At 40.1% G+C, this 21913-nt stretch overlaps 1 protein-coding gene across 3 annotated transcripts in view; it reads right to left on the reverse strand.

Annotated features, from left to right (window-relative positions):
- Window positions 1-1318: 1318 nt before the first annotated feature.
- nrg2a (neuregulin 2a) overlaps window positions 1319-21913 on the reverse strand; it is a 65292-nt gene continuing 44697 nt past the window's right edge. Inside the window, exons 5-11 of one of the 3 annotated variants that reach the window (XM_042499822.1) lie at window positions 20617-20675; window positions 14918-14941; window positions 13188-13290; window positions 11444-11567; window positions 11168-11295; window positions 10092-10313; window positions 1319-4467 (exon numbers count right to left, since the gene is read on the reverse strand). In XM_042499822.1, the coding sequence (XP_042355756.1) occupies window positions 3813-4467; window positions 10092-10313; window positions 11168-11295; window positions 11444-11567; window positions 13188-13290; window positions 14918-14941; window positions 20617-20675 (1315 nt within the window). In that variant the 3' untranslated portion in view covers window positions 1319-3812. Of the gene's footprint in view, window positions 4468-10091; window positions 10314-11167; window positions 11296-11443; window positions 11568-13187; window positions 13291-14917; window positions 14942-20616; window positions 20676-21077; window positions 21155-21913 lie in introns of all 3 variants that reach the window. The other 2 variants (XM_042499824.1, XM_042499823.1) reach the window with 2 other exon arrangements.

The raw sequence follows: 21913 nt of genomic DNA on the forward strand, positions 1-21913 counted from the left end.
AATGATAGCAGCTGAAAGTTTGTTGGTTAAAAAAAAAAGCCAAGAGGGAAGAAAAAACTTACATTTTAGAAGATTTTCCAGCAGCACTGACGAATAGTCGACTTTAATAACAGACCCAAACAACAGCCGCGTCCATCACTTTAAAGTGTCCCCCGGAAACAGTGTTTTTTTTTGGGAGGGGCGAACTTCCATCATCGCGTTTTCTAATGCTGCACCTGTCGCCTAATTAGTGATGTTTCCTCATTTTCTTGTGTTGTATCAATTTACATGTTTTTTTACTTTGCAGAGCGTTGAGCTCTTAGGGCCACTGTACAAGACATAGCCTACAGGGGCCTATTTTTTAACGTGAAAACAAAAACAGTGTTTGTTACATTTGTACTGAAATATAATACATACATAAATACATACACATACATACACAGTGTGTGTGTGTGTGTGTGTGTCTGTGTGTGTGTGTAACTTCCTTGAAGCAATCTGGGAAGATGCACACTCACGCACCTGTGCTCACTGGATCAAAGATGGGCTGTATTTTCTCAAATTAGAGAAAATAAAAAAATCATTAAGGAGCTCCACAAAGACCTTTTTATTTTATAAAGTATGGGAAAAATCCATTTGCCTGCTGTTCCATAGAGAAAAAGCTAGAATTAGACATGCTCACACAATACAGCTCCTTCTGCCCTACAATTTTTTCTCCAGTTCACAGTATAGAATTTCACTTATGCCCTGCAAAAGGTAAACTCTTCTGACTCATGAATCTTGCTGTTGTGACACCATCTAGTGGTACATTTATGCTAATACAGAAGCTAAACACCTCATAGTCATTGAATTATCTGAACATTATACATTTAAACACTTGGATCTATCATAAAAATCTTGATCTTTTATTTAAAGGCTTCAGGTCTGCTTATTGGCGAATTGTCAGTTTGTCAAAATTTGAAGATAGGGCCTACTTTTGCTTCTTCTAAGAGGTAATATAATGCCATAATGCTCATCTCTTGTGCTGGCTGTGTGTGTTTTTATGTGTATGTGTGTCCTTGCTGCTCAGGCTACTGTATGAGCTACAACCTCAGAAAGCACGCTGCCATGTGAAACAGTTTTGTTTTAATCTGCAACCCTCCGATCACCAGATCAAACATATATCATGATCTGATTTTATATGTGTACTCTTGAGACACACTGTACATTACGCCAGACGAGTCAAACCTTACGTCAAGATAAAAGATGAATTAAAAAAAAAACAGATCAAAGCTTTCTTCAGAAATAACTACATCATAAAATGGTATGAATAAAGATTTATTTTCTCATATGAACAGGTGGATTCATTTTTCATTTTATTTTACAATCTATGACAATCTCGCATTTTTTTCTCTTTTTTTTTCTAGCATATTTCAGGAATGACATGAGGGAAAGGTTCTTTTTTATTGCTGAATGTTAAATGAAATACACTTTCACTGACTGGAAAAGAATTGTCTGCTGCTTTTTTACCATGCACCCATCTAACCGTGACCACAAGGACATGCAGAGGAGAGGTGTTCAAACATTTCAAGCGAGGGTGGGGTCAGGTGAGGGGTTTTTTTGGGGGTGGGTGGGGGTGGGGGGGTCATAAAATTAAACAGAAGAGACCGGTAGGGCGTGCCTGGTAGCATCTCAATCGGGTGAGAGGACTGGCAAAGTGAAGGGAGTATCACATTTAAACTCAGAGCACTGTCTTCTTTTGCATTTTTCAGACATACAAAATTAGACCCAGAGGTGAGAAACTCAATGAAATATCTGCAAGTGAGGTGTGACCAAAGACCTTTCTGGAGAACAATACCACTGTGCATTTACCATATAGCAGTTAGAATTGCAGATCAATCCTTCTAAGAGCTTTTATCATCTGATAATTCAGCATACAGTTGTTGTTGTTTTTTGTTTTTTTAGGGAGTAGAAACAAGCCAACAGCGATGAAACATCAGCTGTCCCCTCTCACTGAGTCACTTTTAATGGGTATGACATTTCTTGATTTTACTTTTCCTTCAGTGGAGGACAGGGGGGCTTAAAATGAGTTTGTTTGTTTTTTAAAATCATCATTCACTGAGTAAATTTGACTAGATCTGTCAACGAGACAAAGCAGTACACAGTACTATCGGAAGAGACACTATTTGGATGCTATTGGAAGTGTGCATGTAAAGTGGAGCGGTCTAAAGCAAGTGATAAAACAATCCATGGACACAGTCATTCGATGGTACGTGAGTATGTGAACAAGAAAGGCTGACAACTTTATAGATGGCTGCATAATGGCTTTAAAAACTAACTCATGTAAATATGCATTTATATCATGTTATCGCACTCTACACTATAGGCATCACATAGTTTTTTTCCCCCCACACACAACACACTACAGTCACCTCTTAGAAAATGATGTAATCAAACAGCAAAATAGAAAGTTTGCATATTTTTGCATTGTATGATCCTCCAAAGTTTCACAGCTATTTCGTTTCTATTGTCTAATGTGTTCTGCACCATTCTGCGCCGAGCTGCTTCCACTTTCCTTCTCTCTGTATGGGAGTGTTCAGGGAACTGGTAGGCTGTATGTTAACATTTAGGCCTTCATTATCTGAGAACTTAAGTCTTAGGTAGACTTGAAGCTGAGGAAGAGGGTGAGCAGGGTTAAAGGTGGCGGGGGTAGGGAGGCAGGGGGAGGCATGTGGAAATCCTGAGACACTGTGTGGCCTTTTAACATGAGCCACAAAAACAGAATGGACACAGAAGGATGATGAGGCATGAGATTAGGGGCTGAGTTGAGTGGAAACAGATGCAATCTTTTTGTTTTGCCATCACCTCTGATGGCGGGGGTCACCCTGTGCCAAACGGCTCAGTGTTTTGTTGGCCTCATAACAGGCTAACATGAGGAAAACCTGCTGGGAAATAAAAGAGGGCGTAACTGGGGCAGGCTGGGGAAGGGGCCAAATTAGCTGTAAACACATCAAGCAATGACCTGCATAACATACAGCAGCCTTACCTGTCCACCTACACTGGGAGGGGTCACTGTTCGGATAAAGCACTATTCTGTGAACCTCTCACACACTCGTCTGTCAGCTCCGCTGTGACACCAGAAGACCCACATGTTTGATGTCACCACAACAAACAATGAAATTCATCTAACAATCACAAATACATGCAAGCAAACTGACATGCGCGCTCACACACAGTCATTTACACACACGCACATACATACACAACCACACAATCTCTCACTCTCTCTCTCTGTAGACATTAGTCAGAGGGCAAAAAGGATCTACACTGTATTTATCAGAAGTTCTATTAGATCCCAAATCATAAACCCTACAGGCGAATCATAGTAATGTAAACATACACTTTATGTTGAAGTGGTTTATATTGCGTGACATGGAAGGGGTTATGTTCCAGTGGGGCTAGACTCCTCAAAGAATGCAGAAGAAAGTAAAACAGGAAACCAGAGAGGAAAAAAACAACAAAAACGTGTATAAAAAATGAGGCGTCCATATAAGAAAGGCTACAAAAACCTCCACTGGCCCTCTGGCATCGGCATACAGCAAAAGGCACCACAATATTACTCTATTTTTTACGTTGTGAAAAAACTGGCACATCTTTTTATGCTGTAAATCAAAATGTACATATAAATAGAGTTTTCCCTATAAAAAAGTCTTTGCTGTTAACTAGTAGACAACTTTTGCTAAAATGAAAATAAATATTTCATTTGTTTAGAATATCTGTCAGTTATATAAAATAAAAATATTTCTTATAGATGCAGGTCTATACTATATTGATTTTTGTTGGTTCATGTTCACTCTTTAATGGGGTGTATTGTCCGCTTTGGAGCGTGAGTGTGTAAGTCTTGTATGCATGTTCCCATGCCCACTGTGCCGCCCCGATGAGTGAGAAGTCCGACTGTCCACCGGCCTGTAGATGGTGGAGGGCTCGGCATTCATGTTCTGCATACTGAGGAAGGGCGTGCTCTCACCGTCCTCCTCTGACTCACTATCTGTTAGGCAGCTTCGAGACCCATAGTCCCGAGATGCCTCGTATCCACGCGGGGCCACGTGGCCATTCAGTCTGGATCTCCGCCAGCGCCGGCTACCAGTTCCACCGGACCCACTTCTCTTTGGTTGCTCCCGAGAGGAGAGATACTCCTGGGTGGTCTCATAGTCTTCTTCCTCTGCCAGCCGGTAGGGGCTGGAGGGCAGGCTGCCCCTGCTGTCATTTAGATAGGTACGACGCTGCTGCCGGTAGGGCTCCTGGCACTGGGCATCATGTAGGGGCACCTGGTAGCGGCGCAGCAGAGGCTGGTCATCCTCCAGAGGGTAGGGGTTGTGGACAGCAGGAGGGAGAGACATGGCATGGCTGGCATTGGGGGATGTGATCTGGAAGGTAGGCACCTGCGAGGGCAATGAGTAATGGAAATCCACTGGGGAGAGGCGGGCTGGTGTCGTCAGGGCTGACACGTATCTGTAGTTGATACAGAAGGGGGTAAAGAGTTACGTGAGGAAGACCGAAGAACAGAAGTGAGAAAGAGGAGGAGTGCAGTTTTTAAAGGCACTCTGTGTACTGAATGAACCTTAAGTGCCAAGTCACTAGCAAGCTGTGACTGGGCACTAAACTATTCAATGCATAAAAGTAAAAGTAATTTTCCACTCATTGATTTAACTTAGGCTTTCCCTTGAACTGAATTGTTGTAATGGGGGGTGTCCTACTGGGCATCATTATGCTTTTTACAATATTTCCTAACCACTGGCATACTTTTAATCTTTTATTTTTGAGAAAATTTTTCATGATTTTAAGTATTTTCATGGGAAGTTTTTCTGAGGGTAAATTATCTTGGAAAAAGTGTGTATAAATTCCACTTAGAGTTGCCCCCTGAAAGTCTGACATTTGAATCATCAGTCGAAGTCCCCTCAGTCGACTGAGACTGCTTCAAGTCAAGCAGTCTTTTTTTTGCCAGTCAGTGTGCTGTGCACTGAGCTTTTGGGGAGATTTGGTCCCCAAGTTTTGGTGCAGAGTGAGTGCTCTTGACTTTCACTCTACTCTTTGATACAAGCAGTTGCGGACATGCAGACAGTGGCACAGAGGGAGAGAAAGACCACAGCATAGGGCTGTGAGATGACATTATCTTCTCTTTTCTGCTTAGAAGTGATACATTTACAGCTCACAGCAACTTAATATGACACAGTCTCTGGCTTTTTTTTATATCTAGTGTTGGCAAAAAAATGTTGTTGCACATCTGCATCCATCCTTAGTGCCATTAGCTTGTTTACTATATTGCATGTATGCTGCCGTCACACTGAACGTCCCGCTGAGCCTGTTAAAACTTGAACTCTTCATATGGAAAAGAAAAAAAGAAAAATTGAATATCTGTATCAAATTGCTGAATCTGATTTGACTGACATATTTTTTAGATGTATACAGCCCTAATTACACCAATCCTCTGCATTGTAGAATCTATAAACAAAATCTATATACTATGGTTGATCATTTTGTACAAGTATATTTGGTACACTGGTACTGCTCAAGACTACTTCTGTCTCCAGAAGTAAAACATTACTGTGGTGTCCCCAAGGGATCTATGCTAGATCCGGTTCTTTTGTAAATGAAAAGTAGTTATTATCATTATGCCCATTGATAATGGTAAGCATTTGGTAATCACACTTCTGTTCACTGTTCAGACATAAATTGGGGTTTTAACAGACATGATAGCATGCATAACGGACACTCAACATTTGCAGCATTTCTTTGATAATCACCTGTCTATGTTTGAGCTTTTCAAGCAGTTTGAACCCAAGCCCAGCCTGAGGTCCTCAGGCAGGAGCAGCTGTTTTGGCTGCCCTTCAGTCTATATTGAAGACTGACAGAGACTAAACCGTCTTCCTCTCCACCCCCAGGCTCTGGACCAACCTGCCCAACAAGATTGCCAACCCAGTGTCCTAGTTTAGAACACCTTTAAAAACAAACCTTTCTTGTCTGGCATTTACTTGGAACTGAGTTTTACACCTTCTTGGTCTTGTATTCATATTGAGCATGCTTTGAAGCTGCACTTCAGCCACTGAATCCTTTTTTAGCATTGTAGTCTAAAGGCTGATTACTATGCAGAACGTGCTATTGCCGATCCTCTCCCATACTTTAGCCAGCTCCTTATCTTCGCAGAAAAGGTGTCAGCTATTGAGTAAAGTCACTGTATCATTTTTATATGAAGATATTGTTGTTGTTACATTAGAAAGCTTTGATCAAACGTGTGCCATGGCCATGTGGGCACCGTGGCTAAAAGCTAAAATCAAAGAGGAGATTTTTAAAGATGCAGAACTATGGTAACTAATGGCTTCTAGACTCTAAGTCTAAAAACCTGGCTGACTTGTCTCTCTAAGTAAGAAGTCAATATTAAGGAGCTGTATACAACATTCAGAGCATATTTATGATTCAGGTTGATTCCCTTGGCTTTTTTAACATTAAAGTTGCTGAATTGGCAGCTTTCAGCTAACGTTGCTAACAGTGCAAACAGTGCCAACAATGGCAACAGTCCTCACAGAGCTAATGGTGTTAATCTGAGGAGGGGGGGGGTTATGCTTCTGTGACGATGGCGGGACATCTACCATAACAACAAACAGAGAAGTTTGGATTACAAGACACACAGAGGTACCATGACGTCGTTCGAGCTGCTCACTACTCCACTTTATCTCTACATGGCAAATAGCTGTTTGCCGCTACATCTAGTTCTGAATATCATTACAGAACCTTTAACATTCATAGACAGGTACATTTTGGAGTGTGTTTTCTGGACATACAGAAGTCTGAGCCTCACACTTGGTTGTCATGGTTGCCAATTTCTCATCCCTCCTCCACCTTTAGTGAAACCCTATTTACCCACATTTGGATTGTCTGGATTGTCAAAACATCGTAAAATTTGGAGTTTCATCAAAGATGTTTGTAACGTGTTTTTTTACAGTCATAATAAAAAATAAATAAATATTTAGCCCAAAAAAATATTACCTTAACACATTAAAAAAACAACTTATAATTCACATGATATTATCAACTGTGGATCAGAGTGTTTGTATTGTCTGCTCATTGCCTTTAGGAAGCTACAACATGCTGTGTGAGACACAAGGCTGAGATATTCCCACGACGTTGCTGATTCAGCTGATGCAGAAGCTGTCGCCATGATGGAAGAGGCGCTTGTTACCTGGAATGACTCCGAGGGGATGTTGGTTATGCAATCTGGCTCTGCATAACAACTATTTGGCCAAGGCCTTATTTGTACATACATACTTGTTGTGTGCTGGCATTGTTGACGCCTTACAGCTCAGGCATATAAAGCAAGACACATCTTGTCTGGTTAGTTTTTGACAGCATATGAGGCTCTGGTCATTTGATTTAGAAACTGTTTTTCAGAGAACAATTGCCAGCACGGCAAAGTCCTATATCTTTTCCATGTTCTTTTGATTTAAATCATATTAAGTTGTTGTTTTTTTTTGCTGCAGCTAGCAGCTGGTGTTAGACACTCTCTCAGTCATGTCAGTTCTGGAAATTTAAAAAAGACTTAGAAACATGCAGCTATAAAACATCAGGAATCTACTTGCTTCATTACTTTTTATTTGTGGGCAGTTGTGAAATGAAACTCTTTGTTTTAACTTAAAAAAGACTGTTTGGGCTACCTTTAATTTTCAAGTTGACTGAATTTGAGAATACAAGCTAACTCATTACAAAATTACCTCAACTTATCTCTCAAATTCAAATTCAGCCAACTTAAACATTTCAAAGCAGCCCGGACACACTAGCTTTTTTTTGTAAAACAATTAAGTTTTTTTTTTTTTTTTTTTTTTGCTAGTTTGAATATCCAATATTAATATCCATGATTAGCAGGCATTAGTTAAGGTGTTAGGTGTGACAGGTCTACATCTGGTCCTAAGCGTGAATTTAGTTGGCTTGAATGTTATGTGTGGAAGATATAGCTATAGCCTTGTGCAGCCAAAAGGCTGGCAGGCACGAGTTGGCTCATCAAGTTACACCTTTGCTGCAGGTGATCTGAGGTCCGTATACACTCTGATCCAGTAGATTCCTTTAAGCTGCACACCATATATCTCACCTAGATTCATTTTCACTTCCTCTTTTTGTTCGTGAGGAGGAAAGGAAATACCTGTGACCTGTGCACATTTAAACAGAGGATACTTGGGCTTTGCACTTGCACAATAAATTGTTTGCTATGACGATCTTGTGCAAGGATTTAATTAGTTCAAACGTCCCACTCGTCTGAGAATGTGACCGCTTTTTAGTTTGTTCAAAAGTGACCTCAGTAAAGCAGTGATACTCAAATTATGGTCCGCAGGCCAAATCTGGCACCCAATAGGGTGCTGGGCGGCCCCAAAACCATTTTCTTATCCACGATAAAATTAAATGGTACACACTGGGGATTGTTTTTTTTTTTTTTACTTTTAGTATACACAAGGTGGCAGAGTGCCAAAAACAGCATCAAAATAGTGCTTGTCTATCAATAAAAGTGCCATGGAGAATCTGCCACAGCCCCTGGCAGAGGTCCTAGCTAATCCCCTTACGTCCCTAAATCCCAAAAACATAAAAAGCAAGAAATGTCCTAAAATCCTATAAACTGTAAGTCCTAGAAACATGTGCGGGGCTCCTGCAACTGCCCCCTGGACCCCTGTCATTTTGCAAAAGTGACCCCAAAGCAAAGCAAGTTGAGTTAAGGATGTCTTCTCTGAGGCCACCTCGGATCAGATTTTGTGAATATTATACTGTCCTGCCCACTGGATCTGATGTGGTTTCACTTGGCACTTTTTCTTGGCGCCTACAGCTCAGCTTCCATTGTACTATCAATGACTGGTATTTTTTCTAATGGTGATGAATATAATCAGGGTTGCATGAAGAATAGAGGTCCTGGGGACTTTAAACCAGGTTAAATGATGGTCTGTGTATAACCTATACGAAAGGAAACAGCAGGATGACCTCATGTAAAGCGACCTTTAGCATGTTTTTTCAAACCTTAAACACAGGGTCTTCAATTACAGGGTCAACAAAGACAGACTTCCTCTACATAACTGGGCCATCATTCCCTTCCCTCAAACATATTTGTACTTTAAGCAAAAAAACAACAACAACCAACTGTTTTAATGGGCGTTTTTTTTATGCTTAGACGTACGGCCCATCATTTCAGCACAGGGCCCAATTGTGCTCCCATATCCTCATATTTCCTCCCGGCTTGATGATAATGCAGACTTGTTGATTGATGCTTAACTGTGAAATGTGTTGGAATTCAAAACATCAGCCGTGAGCAGGGAGAGCGTTTTGGGATTTGGAGGATCACTGTTGGGCCCTATAACAAAATCAGGGGGTGTACCGTAGGCATTTAAAAAGCAAGTTCAAATTCAGGCCATGGGTGACATTAAATACTACCGAAAAAGGGAGCATGTGGAGGAGCTGAAAGCACGTTATTTAGAGTGAATTAATTACATTTCAGCTGTCATGTTATTAAAGGAGCACTCTAGGATTTTGTAAGATGCTGCTTTGCCATCTTTCCCAGATTCACATGAGAAGATTGATATATCTGTGCCCTCAGTACAGAAATAGGTGCAGGATAAATATAGACACCTTTTGAGTTGTTGAAAGGCATGTTTCTTCACTTCTGACAATCAGAGCTTCCTCCTACTTCTACTCTTTGTGTTAAGCTAATCTCACTGTGTACCTTTCTTTGTGGGGCAATGATTAATTGGAAATCTTCTTATGTGTCTCTGGGTGTTGTAAAATGAGTGTATTTCCCAAAATGTCAGATTGTTCCTCGAGAAAAACTAAAGGGAACACTTTAGCCAATCAGAATTACATACTAGCCAGGAAATAATGTTACAGTAGCTGTATGCACAGAGTTCCCACTGAAATAAGCACTGTTTTTCACTCTTGCCTACCTTAGCGTATTTCATCATCATGCCTGCTGTATGCCAGTTTCCACTGAGTCTCTCAGAGTGCCCTGACTGGCCTCTCGAGGCTGAGAGAGAACCAGCAGAGAGAGGAAACTTCTCAAAATGTTCACGACAAACCCAGTGCTATATCAGCCACACGGGCCTGTTTCCCACCTGTCACTGTGCGGAGAGTCTCCCAGCGAGTCAAAGGAGTCTCCGTACTGCAGGCCCGGCCGATGGGGGTCAGAGTAACCACAGTGTGCAGCGCGCCGGGCCCGTGCCTCCATGCACGCAGGACTGCTGCATTTACTGGTCCCCACGGATGATGACATCATTCCCGGCGAGTCAGAGAGGATGCTGTCAGAATGTTCCAGGCTCCATGTCCTTTCCTCATGTCTGACAAATAAAAAAAAAGGTGTTAACACAAACACACACCCCGGCATGTAATATGATTCTTTTTTTTTTCCCAAAAAAGAAGTACACCTTTAAAAAAAAAAGCCCCTGTTTCCAGAGGAAGTGCATTTAACCAAATAACCAAATTAATTAAACTCTTTGTGTGAGAGTCTGTAGTTATTTAAAAGGATAGCTAAATGTATGACAAGGCTTAAGTGCAAACAACAGTACTGTATGGTACACAGTGGTGGATGAAGTATTCATGTCCTTTTGCTTAAGTAGAAGTACTAATACCACCCTGTAAAAACACTCTGTTACATGTAAAATTCCTGCATTGAAAAATTGTTCAAATAAAAGTAAGAAAGTATAATCCAGAACATGTACTCAAAGTATTACAGTAAAGTAAAGTAAAGGTACCCAATCCAGAAAAATCTAAAAAATATAATAAATAAAAACTAAAAATAATTTAAAAAATAAATTAGAAAGTGACTGAAATGTTTAAAAAATAATAAGCAGCTATTTAGTTTTCTATTGATTAATGGACAATTGTTTCAGCTGTACTTATGCTGACTGTTGAATGGTTTAATTTATAACAAAACATCATATTTTATAAACCTTTCTTATGCTTTTCATGCAAAAATCATTATATATAAAGTAACTAGTAACTACATCTGTCAGATAAATGCAGTGAAGTTAAAAAGTACAATATTTCCCTCCGAAATGTAGGGCAGTAGAAATATAAAGTGGCATGGAAAAAATAGACTCAAGTTAAGTACAAGTACCTCAAATGTGTACTTAAGTACAGTACTTGAGTATATATGCTTAGTTACATTCCACCACTGACGGTACACACTCACCTGTGAGTTGATGAATGGGCTCGTGTAGAAGAGTTGTGAGATCTGGAAGAGGCATGGCTGGCAGGGAACGATCCCTCTGTTGCAGGCCGTATGACTCGTTCAGTTGCAGGGACGTTCTTTGATATGTACTGTGTTTGGGGAAAAATGGATTTGGCAGATGGAAAAATGAGGAGAAAAAAAGAACAAGCTTTGATAATGTAACTAAGCATAAAACCATTTGGCGTACATCTGTGTGTGTTCGTGTTAATAACATTAGGAATCCTTTTAGAAACTCACATCTACCATAGGGATTTCCTCTGGGCCTGGTCCTGGGTGATTGGGTCCGTTAGCAAGATTACGATTGGGATGTTCTGGACACATGTTTTGTCGCAAATGATTGTGCATCTTCTTTCTTTGTTTCCTGTTGAGCAAATCTCGGTCATTCTCTCACATTTTTTATTTTTATTTTTTTTTATAAGTATTAAAGGGACAGTTCACCCCAAAATAAAAAATACCAATTATTTCTCCTCTTACCTGTAGTGCTATTTACAGGTTTCCTACACATTTTTACCAATTAATTTTCAGAACTCTTCCATAACTTTTCCATAAAATTATTCCCCATTTCCATGGCTTTATTTAGGTAGTTTAAAATAAGTGGGCCACACTGACATTTTCGGATAAGCAAACTTCCAGCGCTTGCTAACTTGCCAACTTGCTCGATAGACATTCCCGACAAATCACGATGCCTGGTGAAATATGAATTTTTGATTCATTTACCAGGTATAACCTTTAATCTCAAAGTGAAATTCTTGGATAACTCCGTACAAAAAACGTTTTTTCATCACATGTGTTGGCACATTTTAAGGCACAGTCTTAGTAATGATGTGATGCCGGTCTGGTCTATGTGCATCACTTAAATTAGTCATACAAGTACCATATTTCACATTATTATATACATGTTTTATGATTTTTATCATTAGATTTTAAACTGCTGCCAAAACGATGTATGTTCAGAACTTTTCCAAAACATTCTGTCAACTCCAAACCATTTTCAGGCCTAGAAAACAGTTTTTTAAAAAAATTTCTTTTAAGAGTAGCCTTTCCAGTAATTTCATGACCGTGGGAACCCTGTATTTTTCAGTCTGGATGTGTGTTGCTGAGTGTTGGAGATATCAGGCGTACACAGTTATCTCTTCAATATAATGCAACTAGATAGCACTTGGGTTGCCATAAAATGAAAAACTCAACAGTAATGTCTCCTTCCAGAAATCAGGACCTGGCTACTCAAGATAATCGACAGAACGTGTTGTAAGCAGTTTCATGAAATCACAATTTTCTTCCCATCAAACTACAGCCACCAACCACATCATTGTACAGAAGGAAGCGCGCATCTAATGCGAGCTTGCCTAGCATCCCTGAGCTAGTTAAGGTTAGTTAGGTTAAGGTAGTTAAGGTTACAGCCCAGCTGAGGAGGACACCATTAATGTTTACATCTTAAAATGTCACGAGCACGAGCCTCCCTTCCATGAGTAGGCGTATGCTTCCTTCTGCATAGTGACACGATCTGTGACTGATGAGTTGAAAGAAAATAGTTTATACACAAACCTGCTCACAATGAGGTTTGTGGATTATCTTGAGTAATCAGGTCATTATTTCTGGAGAGAGACATTAGTGTTGAGATTTTCAGATGTGCTTTTTTTTGGCGCTTTGAGCTCCAAAAGCTGAGTATCATCTAATTCCATTATACTGGAGAGAAGGCAGACATCTCTACGGCCGACATCTTCAACTCACGCCAAAACAATCTAGATGAATAAATAGCACTACAGGTGTGAGGAAAATATGAATTTTCTGTTTTGGGGAGAACTGTCTCTTTATATAATCATGTATTAGAAACTAAATCAAAGTAACTACTTCATCGTAAAAAGTATAAAAAGGACTACATTTTAAGACAGTAAACAGTAGTCTTGGTAAAACTGCAGGTGGTGATAGAAATCTGAAAGGAAATGTGACATGAACTGATCCATCGATCAGCAGGACTTACTTGGTTTTACAGTAGGCAACCACACACACGATGCCCACCACCAACAGAGCCACACAAATACCCGTGATTGTCAGGACTCTTTTCTGGTAGAGTTCCTCTGCCTCTGTCAACATCACACCCACAAATACACAGACAAACCAACACACACCACATGCACACAGTGAGAGAAATAACAGGGGAAAAAAATTAGTGTCTTGAAGGTACAGGTTCCCACTTTTTTTTCACTGTAGATCTACATTTCTTTCTTATTTTGGACTAAATCCTGAGCAGCATGAAGCTTCATATTCTCCTGACAACTCACTTCACAGTCAAACCTTTCCTCACACATAATCACAAATACAACAGATGCTGTTGCCGCCTGCGCTGCGGTAAGGCAGCGTGGGTGGGGGCAGGAGCTCAGACTGATCTATTAAGCAACTGTATTCTCAAAAAAACTGAAGTGATTTCAAATTATATATGATACTATAATGGTTCTGGCCTTTAATCGACGCCTAGTAGAACCTGCAAACTGTGCAGTATAGCACCAGTGCACATGTGATTTGTACACGTGCTATCTAAATCAACAATCTCAATCAGTTATTGAAGTCTCCATCTGCTCAGGCGTTTAGTAAGCACAATAATGAGATCTTATTTTACAGTAATTTATGAAACAAGTGAATTTCAAAAAATTAAATATGAAACTGGAGAAATCTTGACTGATGCTTTTTGCTTTTCCAGAGAAGAGCTTGTGTGAGGTTGAGGTAGACTCTTTGTGTCCCCGGAGACAATGATGGAGCAAAGAGGCAGTGTGGTTGCTGATAAATAATGTAATAAAAATGAATTGAATTTGTCCGTCTCCTTCCATCTGAAGCAGCCATTTTTACAACGGCATACCAATTTGTGTCAAGTTTCTGACACCGTAAATAAATCACACTCATAAATGATAATGGAGCTGGTGTAAGAGCACAATGTCCTCATGGTCCAGTACTTCAGTGTACTTGTATAATTACATGACGCTGTTCATTCTATACACTCTCAGCCTGTGAAGCGCTTTTCTGGAAAGGCAGCAGAAAACAAGAGCTAACAATGAGGGAGGATGGAAATAGCGGCAGGTCGAAGAAAAACATGACTGTAGGTTCTAAATATAGCATGCTCTCATCACAGCATCTACTCCTTGAAGGATAATTCAAACCAGTAACAAGGGTATTATATTTCATACGTCAAAGTTACATTTTAGCTATGCTAACGACGGGGTGATGCAAGAAACATGGACGAGATCACACATAAATCAAAGGGAAGAGATGGCATGTCAAAAGGAAAAGACAGACACTTGAGGCATGGGAGGATTGGATAGACAAGAGTTGAAGATTGAGGAGAGACATCTGGTAGCTACAAACATGATACATCATGCTTGTTACAGATGAAACGAGAAACCAAAAATCAGTCCAAAAAGGAAAATATGCGTCTGTGAGTGAGACGGAAAGTTAATAGTTCTAATTTTCCGTTGCACATGTATGAGGGGTGCAGGTGATGACATCCATGTTAATGATGATTGATGGAGGATCAGTCGCATCAGCTGAGGGGTTTGATATTATGATAAGTTATGGTACAACCGGTCAGGAGATTGATTGGTTAAACGATATGATTAACAGTCCACACCACAGACGGAAAGGGAGCAAGTCAAAACTCAGGCCATCTGAGGTATTTAGTAGCTATGCTAGGACTGAGAGTCAAAATGGATTGTTCCATACCCATAAATTCAATCCCAAGATGCTCTGCTCATTGCAGAGGGTTGGACAGTTGGAAGGAAAACAAAAAAAGAAACAAAAGACCAGGTTAGGAGAGTGGCACCCTCTAACATATAGTGGAGCAGACAAATATAGGCAATACAGCAACCAAGACAACAAACACTGGTCAGTAACTGTCAACAGGACGCGGTCAAAGACGAGAACACAGCATGCAACACACTTCAAACCACACTACACACAACTACACACTACACAAGTACAATTTTAGTTCATTTAGTGATTGCCATGTCTAACGTATTCTAATCAGAGTCCAACAGTTCTGTCGATTTCCATCTACTTTATGGCTCAACACAGTCTGATGTTATTATTGCTTTCATCTCACGTCTACATGTGATTTTCAATAGATGCTCCAGGCAGTGGGGGAAAGTAACTTAGTACATTTACTCAAGAGCTGTAATTAGGTGCAATTTTGAGGTACCTTATACCACTTTATACTTCTGCTCTAACTAGGGATAATAAAAATTAATCAATTAATCAGTTAATCGGCAGAATTTAATTGACCATGTGAAACTGAATTGATAGGATATATAATGCTGTCAAAATAAATGCAATATGTTGCTATGAGCTTTGACTGAGGATAAAACCTATTTGGTATTGTCTGAAATAAGCAAAGTTTTTATGTTTTTTCAAATAACGATTAATCGATCGTTATTTTTGCAGATGAATCGTTTAAGGAAAGTGCTAGCGCAACACAACCCTAACTGACGCATCTCGGAAGCAAATATTGTACTTTTTACTGCAATTAATTTATTCACCATTTTATTTAGTTCGAATATTTAATATGTTTTTCTGTCGCTGTGTCAATGCTACCTTTTTAAAAAACCCTGACCTCACATGGTGCACCATGCCCAAGATCATCCCAAACACAGCAAAATAATAAGAAATTATTCAAATACGAGAAGAGTCTCTGCAGAAAAATACAGCCACACACTTTAAGTGAAACTTTAAAGGGATTACTTATGCATCAGTGTAAACACTTTTTAAAGGAAAATCCTGCATCATATAGCTTTAATACAATGTATAAATGATCTGATAAATTACGATATGCTATTTTGTTTATAGGTCCAGTGTGTAGGATTTAGAGGCATCTAAGTTGCAGAACTGAAACTTATGTGCTAAGCGTGTAGGAGAACTATGGCAACCAACATAAAAGGTATAAAATGCAAATCACCGTACCTAGAGCCAGTGTTTGGTTTGTGCGTTCTGGGCTACTGTAAAACAACATGGCTTACTCCGTGGAGGAGGACCCACTCTGTATGTAGATATAAGTGGCTCATTCTAAGTTAACAAAAACACAACAGTTCTTAGTTTTATGTGACAATAAACTAATGAAAACATTGTTATGAGTATTATATACCGCAACTGCCAATATATCCTTAAACCTACACACTGGACCTTTAAACTACCCAGCAGTATACAAAGTAATTAAAATTAGCTGCAGGTTTATTACCTGCAACATTAAATTTATGAATACATAATTGCATTGAATTGCATCAATAATTAGAATCCAGTAATATTATATTGCGATTCTGTAATGGTGCATTCTGCATAATGAGCACTCTTACTTTTGGTACTGATGCTAATATTTGTGCATTTTAACTTGAGTAAAACTTGCATTACCTTCACTGTAACAGAGTATTTCTACACATTGCTACTTTCACTTAAGTAAAAGACCCAAATACTTGCTCTAACACCAGTTCCAGGTTTGCCGTGAGCACTATTTTATTACATAACCAAACACAATCTTCTGATGGGAATATATTAGGCGCGTAGCAACTCTCATTGCTGTTTGGGGAAATATTCATCATCTGCAGAGATTACCTGTGCTTTCAGTTTTCTGCTTTCTCAGAATGCTACACTGTCAGTTCCCGAACACACCCATCACATGAACAGGCAAGTTAAAAGGAGTGTATCTATAAAGCATCGCAATAATCACGCTGAATCAGAGGACTTATAGTTGGACTTTATATTATATGGCAGAGTGAGGCCATAGGGAGGTTGCACCAACCAGCTGAGTTCATATCTCTGGCAGCTCACTTGCTTTACTTGGGTTGAAGCGAGTCCCAGCTGTTCTTATGACAACATGCTCTTGTTAAGCCAAGTTCCTATGGCTGAGGAGCAGAAGCCATCCTCCTTCTCTTTGGTATCTCCTGGGGATGGGAGGCGCCCCTCCAGGAGGCGGGTCTTTAAGTACGGAATAGATGTGTGTGTGCGCACATGTGCGAGAGAGAAAATGTGATTTATTCTCCTTAATTGAGAGGAGAAAATGTGAAATACATGACAGGCCATTTGTGATTGCAGTGCCTTTTCCCAAAAAACAGAGCTCACTTTAACTGTAGCACATCTATCATGTCTGAATGTGGCTTTCATAAACCTGATTTCTACTGTGGATGTGCATCCTTGAGCCAATGAGATGATGTTACATCATACACTTGGACTGAGTGGAGGCTTAATCTTTTCTTTTTGAAATCACAGCCTTTAATTAAGTTTAGGGGTGAGGCCTAAAACACAAAATTACAAAGCACAAGCCAATTCCTGATAGATGATGTTTCATCAGAGAACATTAAATCTGATTGTTTCTTTTTCAAGTTATTGACTTAAACATATTTGCGTGTAAACCGAGTAATCAAAGCCTGCTCTGTGTTCATGTGTCCGGATGAGAACGGGAAATAAACGCCGTCCTTGATGCAGTCGCACAGCTGCACTGAAGTTAGACAGGATGCAGAAAACAGTGTAGGAAAAAGAGCTCCCACACACCACGGTCTACTCTGCCAAAAAAACAAGTAATTTCAGCGCTGTGCATTACAACTTAATGCGAGATGAAATTACTTGTAGTTAAGAAGGGGGTTTTCGCATTGTACTCTGTGCCAACGTACAACAAACAGCATGTGCAAGCTGTACAAGTCACACTACAGGGATGAGACTCTGTAGGCAACATCGGGCAACTCCAGGAAGCAGATACAGTTAGTTATCTAACTTACATCGAACCGCAACCACATGGGCTTGCAAAGACATGATGCTGACAAATATGCAGCAAAATACCATGACATTCTTTGCTATTATCGAACATGAATTATAGGCTTTGCATTTAATTCTATATTATTATCACGCACTATCTTTAACCAGGGCTGTGTATAGCTTGTTTGTAAACACGTGACTACTATGACGAAATTCAGGTGAAGGGCGGGAAGTGATAATCGATATACTGCGTGAATTTAACATAGAGGAATGTGACTACACTGGAGGCTTAGATGGCCCTGCAGGCAGCAGCTATCGTTAGAAAATTGGAACTCATGTTGGATGTGATCCAATCAAATGAGGAAAAGGGATTTTTCCCACAACTTAATTTAAAGGTGCTGAAATAAAACTATTTTATATATTTCAACTCTGTACATGGATGTACCAGTGTCAGGCTAACTTTAGTAGCACACATTACTAGCTAACATTAGTTCACTTTGGCCACTATTTTCTAATTACCCCATCCAAAATGAAGACGTGACATTTCCCACAACCTGATCAGTTTTGCCCCGTGTGGACACAATCGTTGTTACAAATTACCTCATCGGCCGGGCATACTAGGCCAGTGGACTAGCTTATAAACATTTTGTGTGGAGGTTGAGCTCATGACTGAAATGACTGCTGTCTTGTGTTTGGCCAGGTGAGTAAATGTGCTTGAGTATAATGGTCTTTTATATCTAAATTCTGTAATATTACATGAATGCAGTGCCGTCAGGCTAACGTTACTAGTTACCATCACTAGTTAATGTTGGCTACTATTTTCTATCTACTAGGTCAACCGTTCTCAGATGTCGGGTGAAACATCATCAAAGAGGTTTTTGATTCACATCTGCTGCTTCTTCTTTGTGGGTCTTTTTTTTAACTTCTCCCCTTTATAGCCCACTATTTTTTAGGACTTAAATCTGCCTCCTTTTTTTCTATTTGTTCCCAATTTCAATCAGAACAGCTGTAAACAGTGCTAATCATAGGCATTTTGGCAGTGTTGGTAGTCTTTGCCTCCAGTTGCCTGCCCTCCACCTGGAGAGTGTGCCGATTTATAATGTCATATGCAAAGAATCTATTGGCAAGAACTAATTGATATGATACGTATCACGATACAGGGTTAGTGCAATATATTACGATACTGTAAGCAAGGGGATATGTTGTGATTTGTTTAAACCTAATTTTATGAGCTAGGGGTGCGCCCTTTATGACTGTTTGTGTTTCTTAGGCCCGTTCTCTTGTGATTACAGTAGTAATCTGTTTTTATTTTGGAGTGGAAGAGTCAAAAAGCAGAGGATTGATTACAACACTGCAACTGAGGGTTTCAACAAAGCCACACGTGATCTCATTTGTTTATGTTGCATTCCTGTCAGGTCACTCCTTGAAATATCTCTTAAGATACATAACAAGTAATCAACCAACAGGTTATAGTGCATGGTTTTCAAATCCAAACACCTTAAGGGCAGAGATCTATCAAGCCGTAGTTCCTTTATCTAATCTCGGCATAATTTTGCAGTTGATGGATGCGTTTTCTGATGATGCCGTTTGGTGTGGTGCAGGGTCGGTGTCTCTCACCCCAGGCTAGCAAATCTGTTTGACATTACACACTAGCGCAAGCTCATGAACTCTGTGCTTAGGACATCTGCTGTCACAGCAACGTTTGGTCACTGAAGCAATGTTAGAAACATGCACAATTTGCTAAATATCCCGGTGTGGACAATGTTTGACGTTTACTAAGGTCTGGCTGCAACTGAGGTCCTAGGAGAGTAATGCGGCTGATTTCAAAGTGAAATAAGTGTCCATATACATGTATGTATGCTTAAAGCAACTGTGATCCACGGAGCGAAAACACTAACATTTTAAGTATTTACCGTGAATAATTGGAGCTTTGGGAAATCCCAAATTATGTTTGACGTCAAATCAAATTAGTCGAGGATAACATGTGTGGAATTTTGTCATGTTGGCTCACGTATGGCCTAAATACTGATGAAAGCAACATACTAAAAGGGGTCACAATTTCACACTCATTACGTTCCTTGTTTGTCTGGATGTAATAAAATGCCTATATTAAAAATCATTAGAGACTAATGTTGAGCCCTAAACAAACATTTATTATCAGTTAAGCCAGTGCACCACCTAACAGATTCCATCATTTGTCATGCTTATTAATTAATTCTCATTGTCCAGGCCTGTCTCTCTATCAGCTCTAATAGGATCATACATGCTTGTGTTTGCAGCTGATTGCCTAAACAAACATCATTAGTAAGTGAGATAAAGGTTAGGTTTAAGTAATTGTTTTTGCCATCAGACTGTGTTGTTGCATGCAGCTGACTTTTTTGTGCAAATTCCACAAAGCGTCTAAATTCAGCCGCCTACTTGTTGCTTTCAAACTTACTATCAGCTCTTATTCTGAGAGCACGCATGCAACACACTGCGAGTTAAAGGGCACAAAAGATCACATGCAGACCAAAACACAACAACAGACTCTGCTAAACTATGCCAGCTTGTGAATGAGTCATTGCAGGAGGCACAGACACAACTATTAGGTAATAACAGGAAATTAATGCAATCTCTCTACACCCAGCATGCACGCATGACACGAGGACAGTCTGACAGAGTGACAGAAGAGGAAATTGACATACGGTAGAAACTGGCCATAACGTAGGTTTGACAGCGATCACCAGTAAAGTCATTTGGACACCTGATGGGAAGAAACAAAGCCACAAAAAGAGAGGGAGAAGAAGGGTGGTGGGTGAGTGAGAAAGAGAAGAAAAAGAGAGAGAGAGGGCAAGGGTGGAGTGAAAAGGAGAGTATGCGTAGGAAAAAGTGAAGAGGGAGAGAGGGAGGGAAGGGAAGGGAGGGAGAGAGAGAGAGAGCATTAGAACAACAGCACATCTACAGACAGCAGAAGCAGAGTGTTCCCATGGATGACACCACCGTGTGCATGGTGTAGTGCACAGCTCATTGCGTGTTGACCTGAGAAAGAGGGGGAGAAAGAGGAAGAGAACTAGGGGTTGGGGGGGGGGGAGCAGCAGGAGTCCGCAGAGGTAATCCAGTGACAACTGTGTCTCTGTTCTCAGCTGCTCATATCAAGTGGACATACTTTTGAAAGGATTGGGCATGTACAACCGCAGCGGCTCAGTCTGTAAGCATCGTGGGCCGAAGTATCCATCCGGACATCTGGGAAGGAGCAGACAATTGTTATGAAAAGGAAAACACAGGAAGTGAGGTGTACTGAAAATATTATGGGTTTAGATGCTGTCACACATATTGTTAAGGGTCACAGTGAAGCCATATCGATAAAGAAAAAACAAAGACACAAGAAATTACCAATAACAGGCTCACTATGTTTACATGCACAAAATTTTCTGTTTTTTTGTCGTTACTCAAAAAAAGACAATATCCCTATGAAGCTGTTCACATGGCTAATGAAAATGAAAATTCCACTGATACACCCGTTTACATGCAGCCAGGCATACTCAGATTAACACGCCCTAACATGTTATTTATCACGTCCAAATATATAAAAGTCGAACGGCGGGAGCAGCTTGTCATTTTGCTTCTTTGCACCCAAACAACATTTTTCTCACAGTTTCCTACCAGTGGCAGACTTGTCTGATTGTGTGAACACAACCTCTCTCTTTCATTCCTTCAAACACCTTTTTGAAAAGGTTGTCGTTTTCCATATTTGTGTATACCCAAAACCTGTTCATAGCCAAGCCTTTTATAGTATTTAAAAGTTGGTGTGTTTCTTTTTCTGACCAGAAATGTGGGCTTCTCTTTTAGGCATGCATCTCTCCTCACAGCCTCGCAAACTGTTGGCTAGTTGGTTTGTGCACAACATACCAAAGACAATATGCAGAGCTGACCGTACACAGACAAGCAGACAAACTGCGTTAAGAACCCCAATTGAGAAGCATATTCCAAATGCCCTGAATA

The sequence above is a fragment of the Plectropomus leopardus genome, chromosome 13, assembly GCF_008729295.1.
Source record: "Plectropomus leopardus isolate mb chromosome 13, YSFRI_Pleo_2.0, whole genome shotgun sequence".
Taxonomy (NCBI): domain Eukaryota; kingdom Metazoa; phylum Chordata; class Actinopteri; order Perciformes; family Serranidae; genus Plectropomus; species Plectropomus leopardus.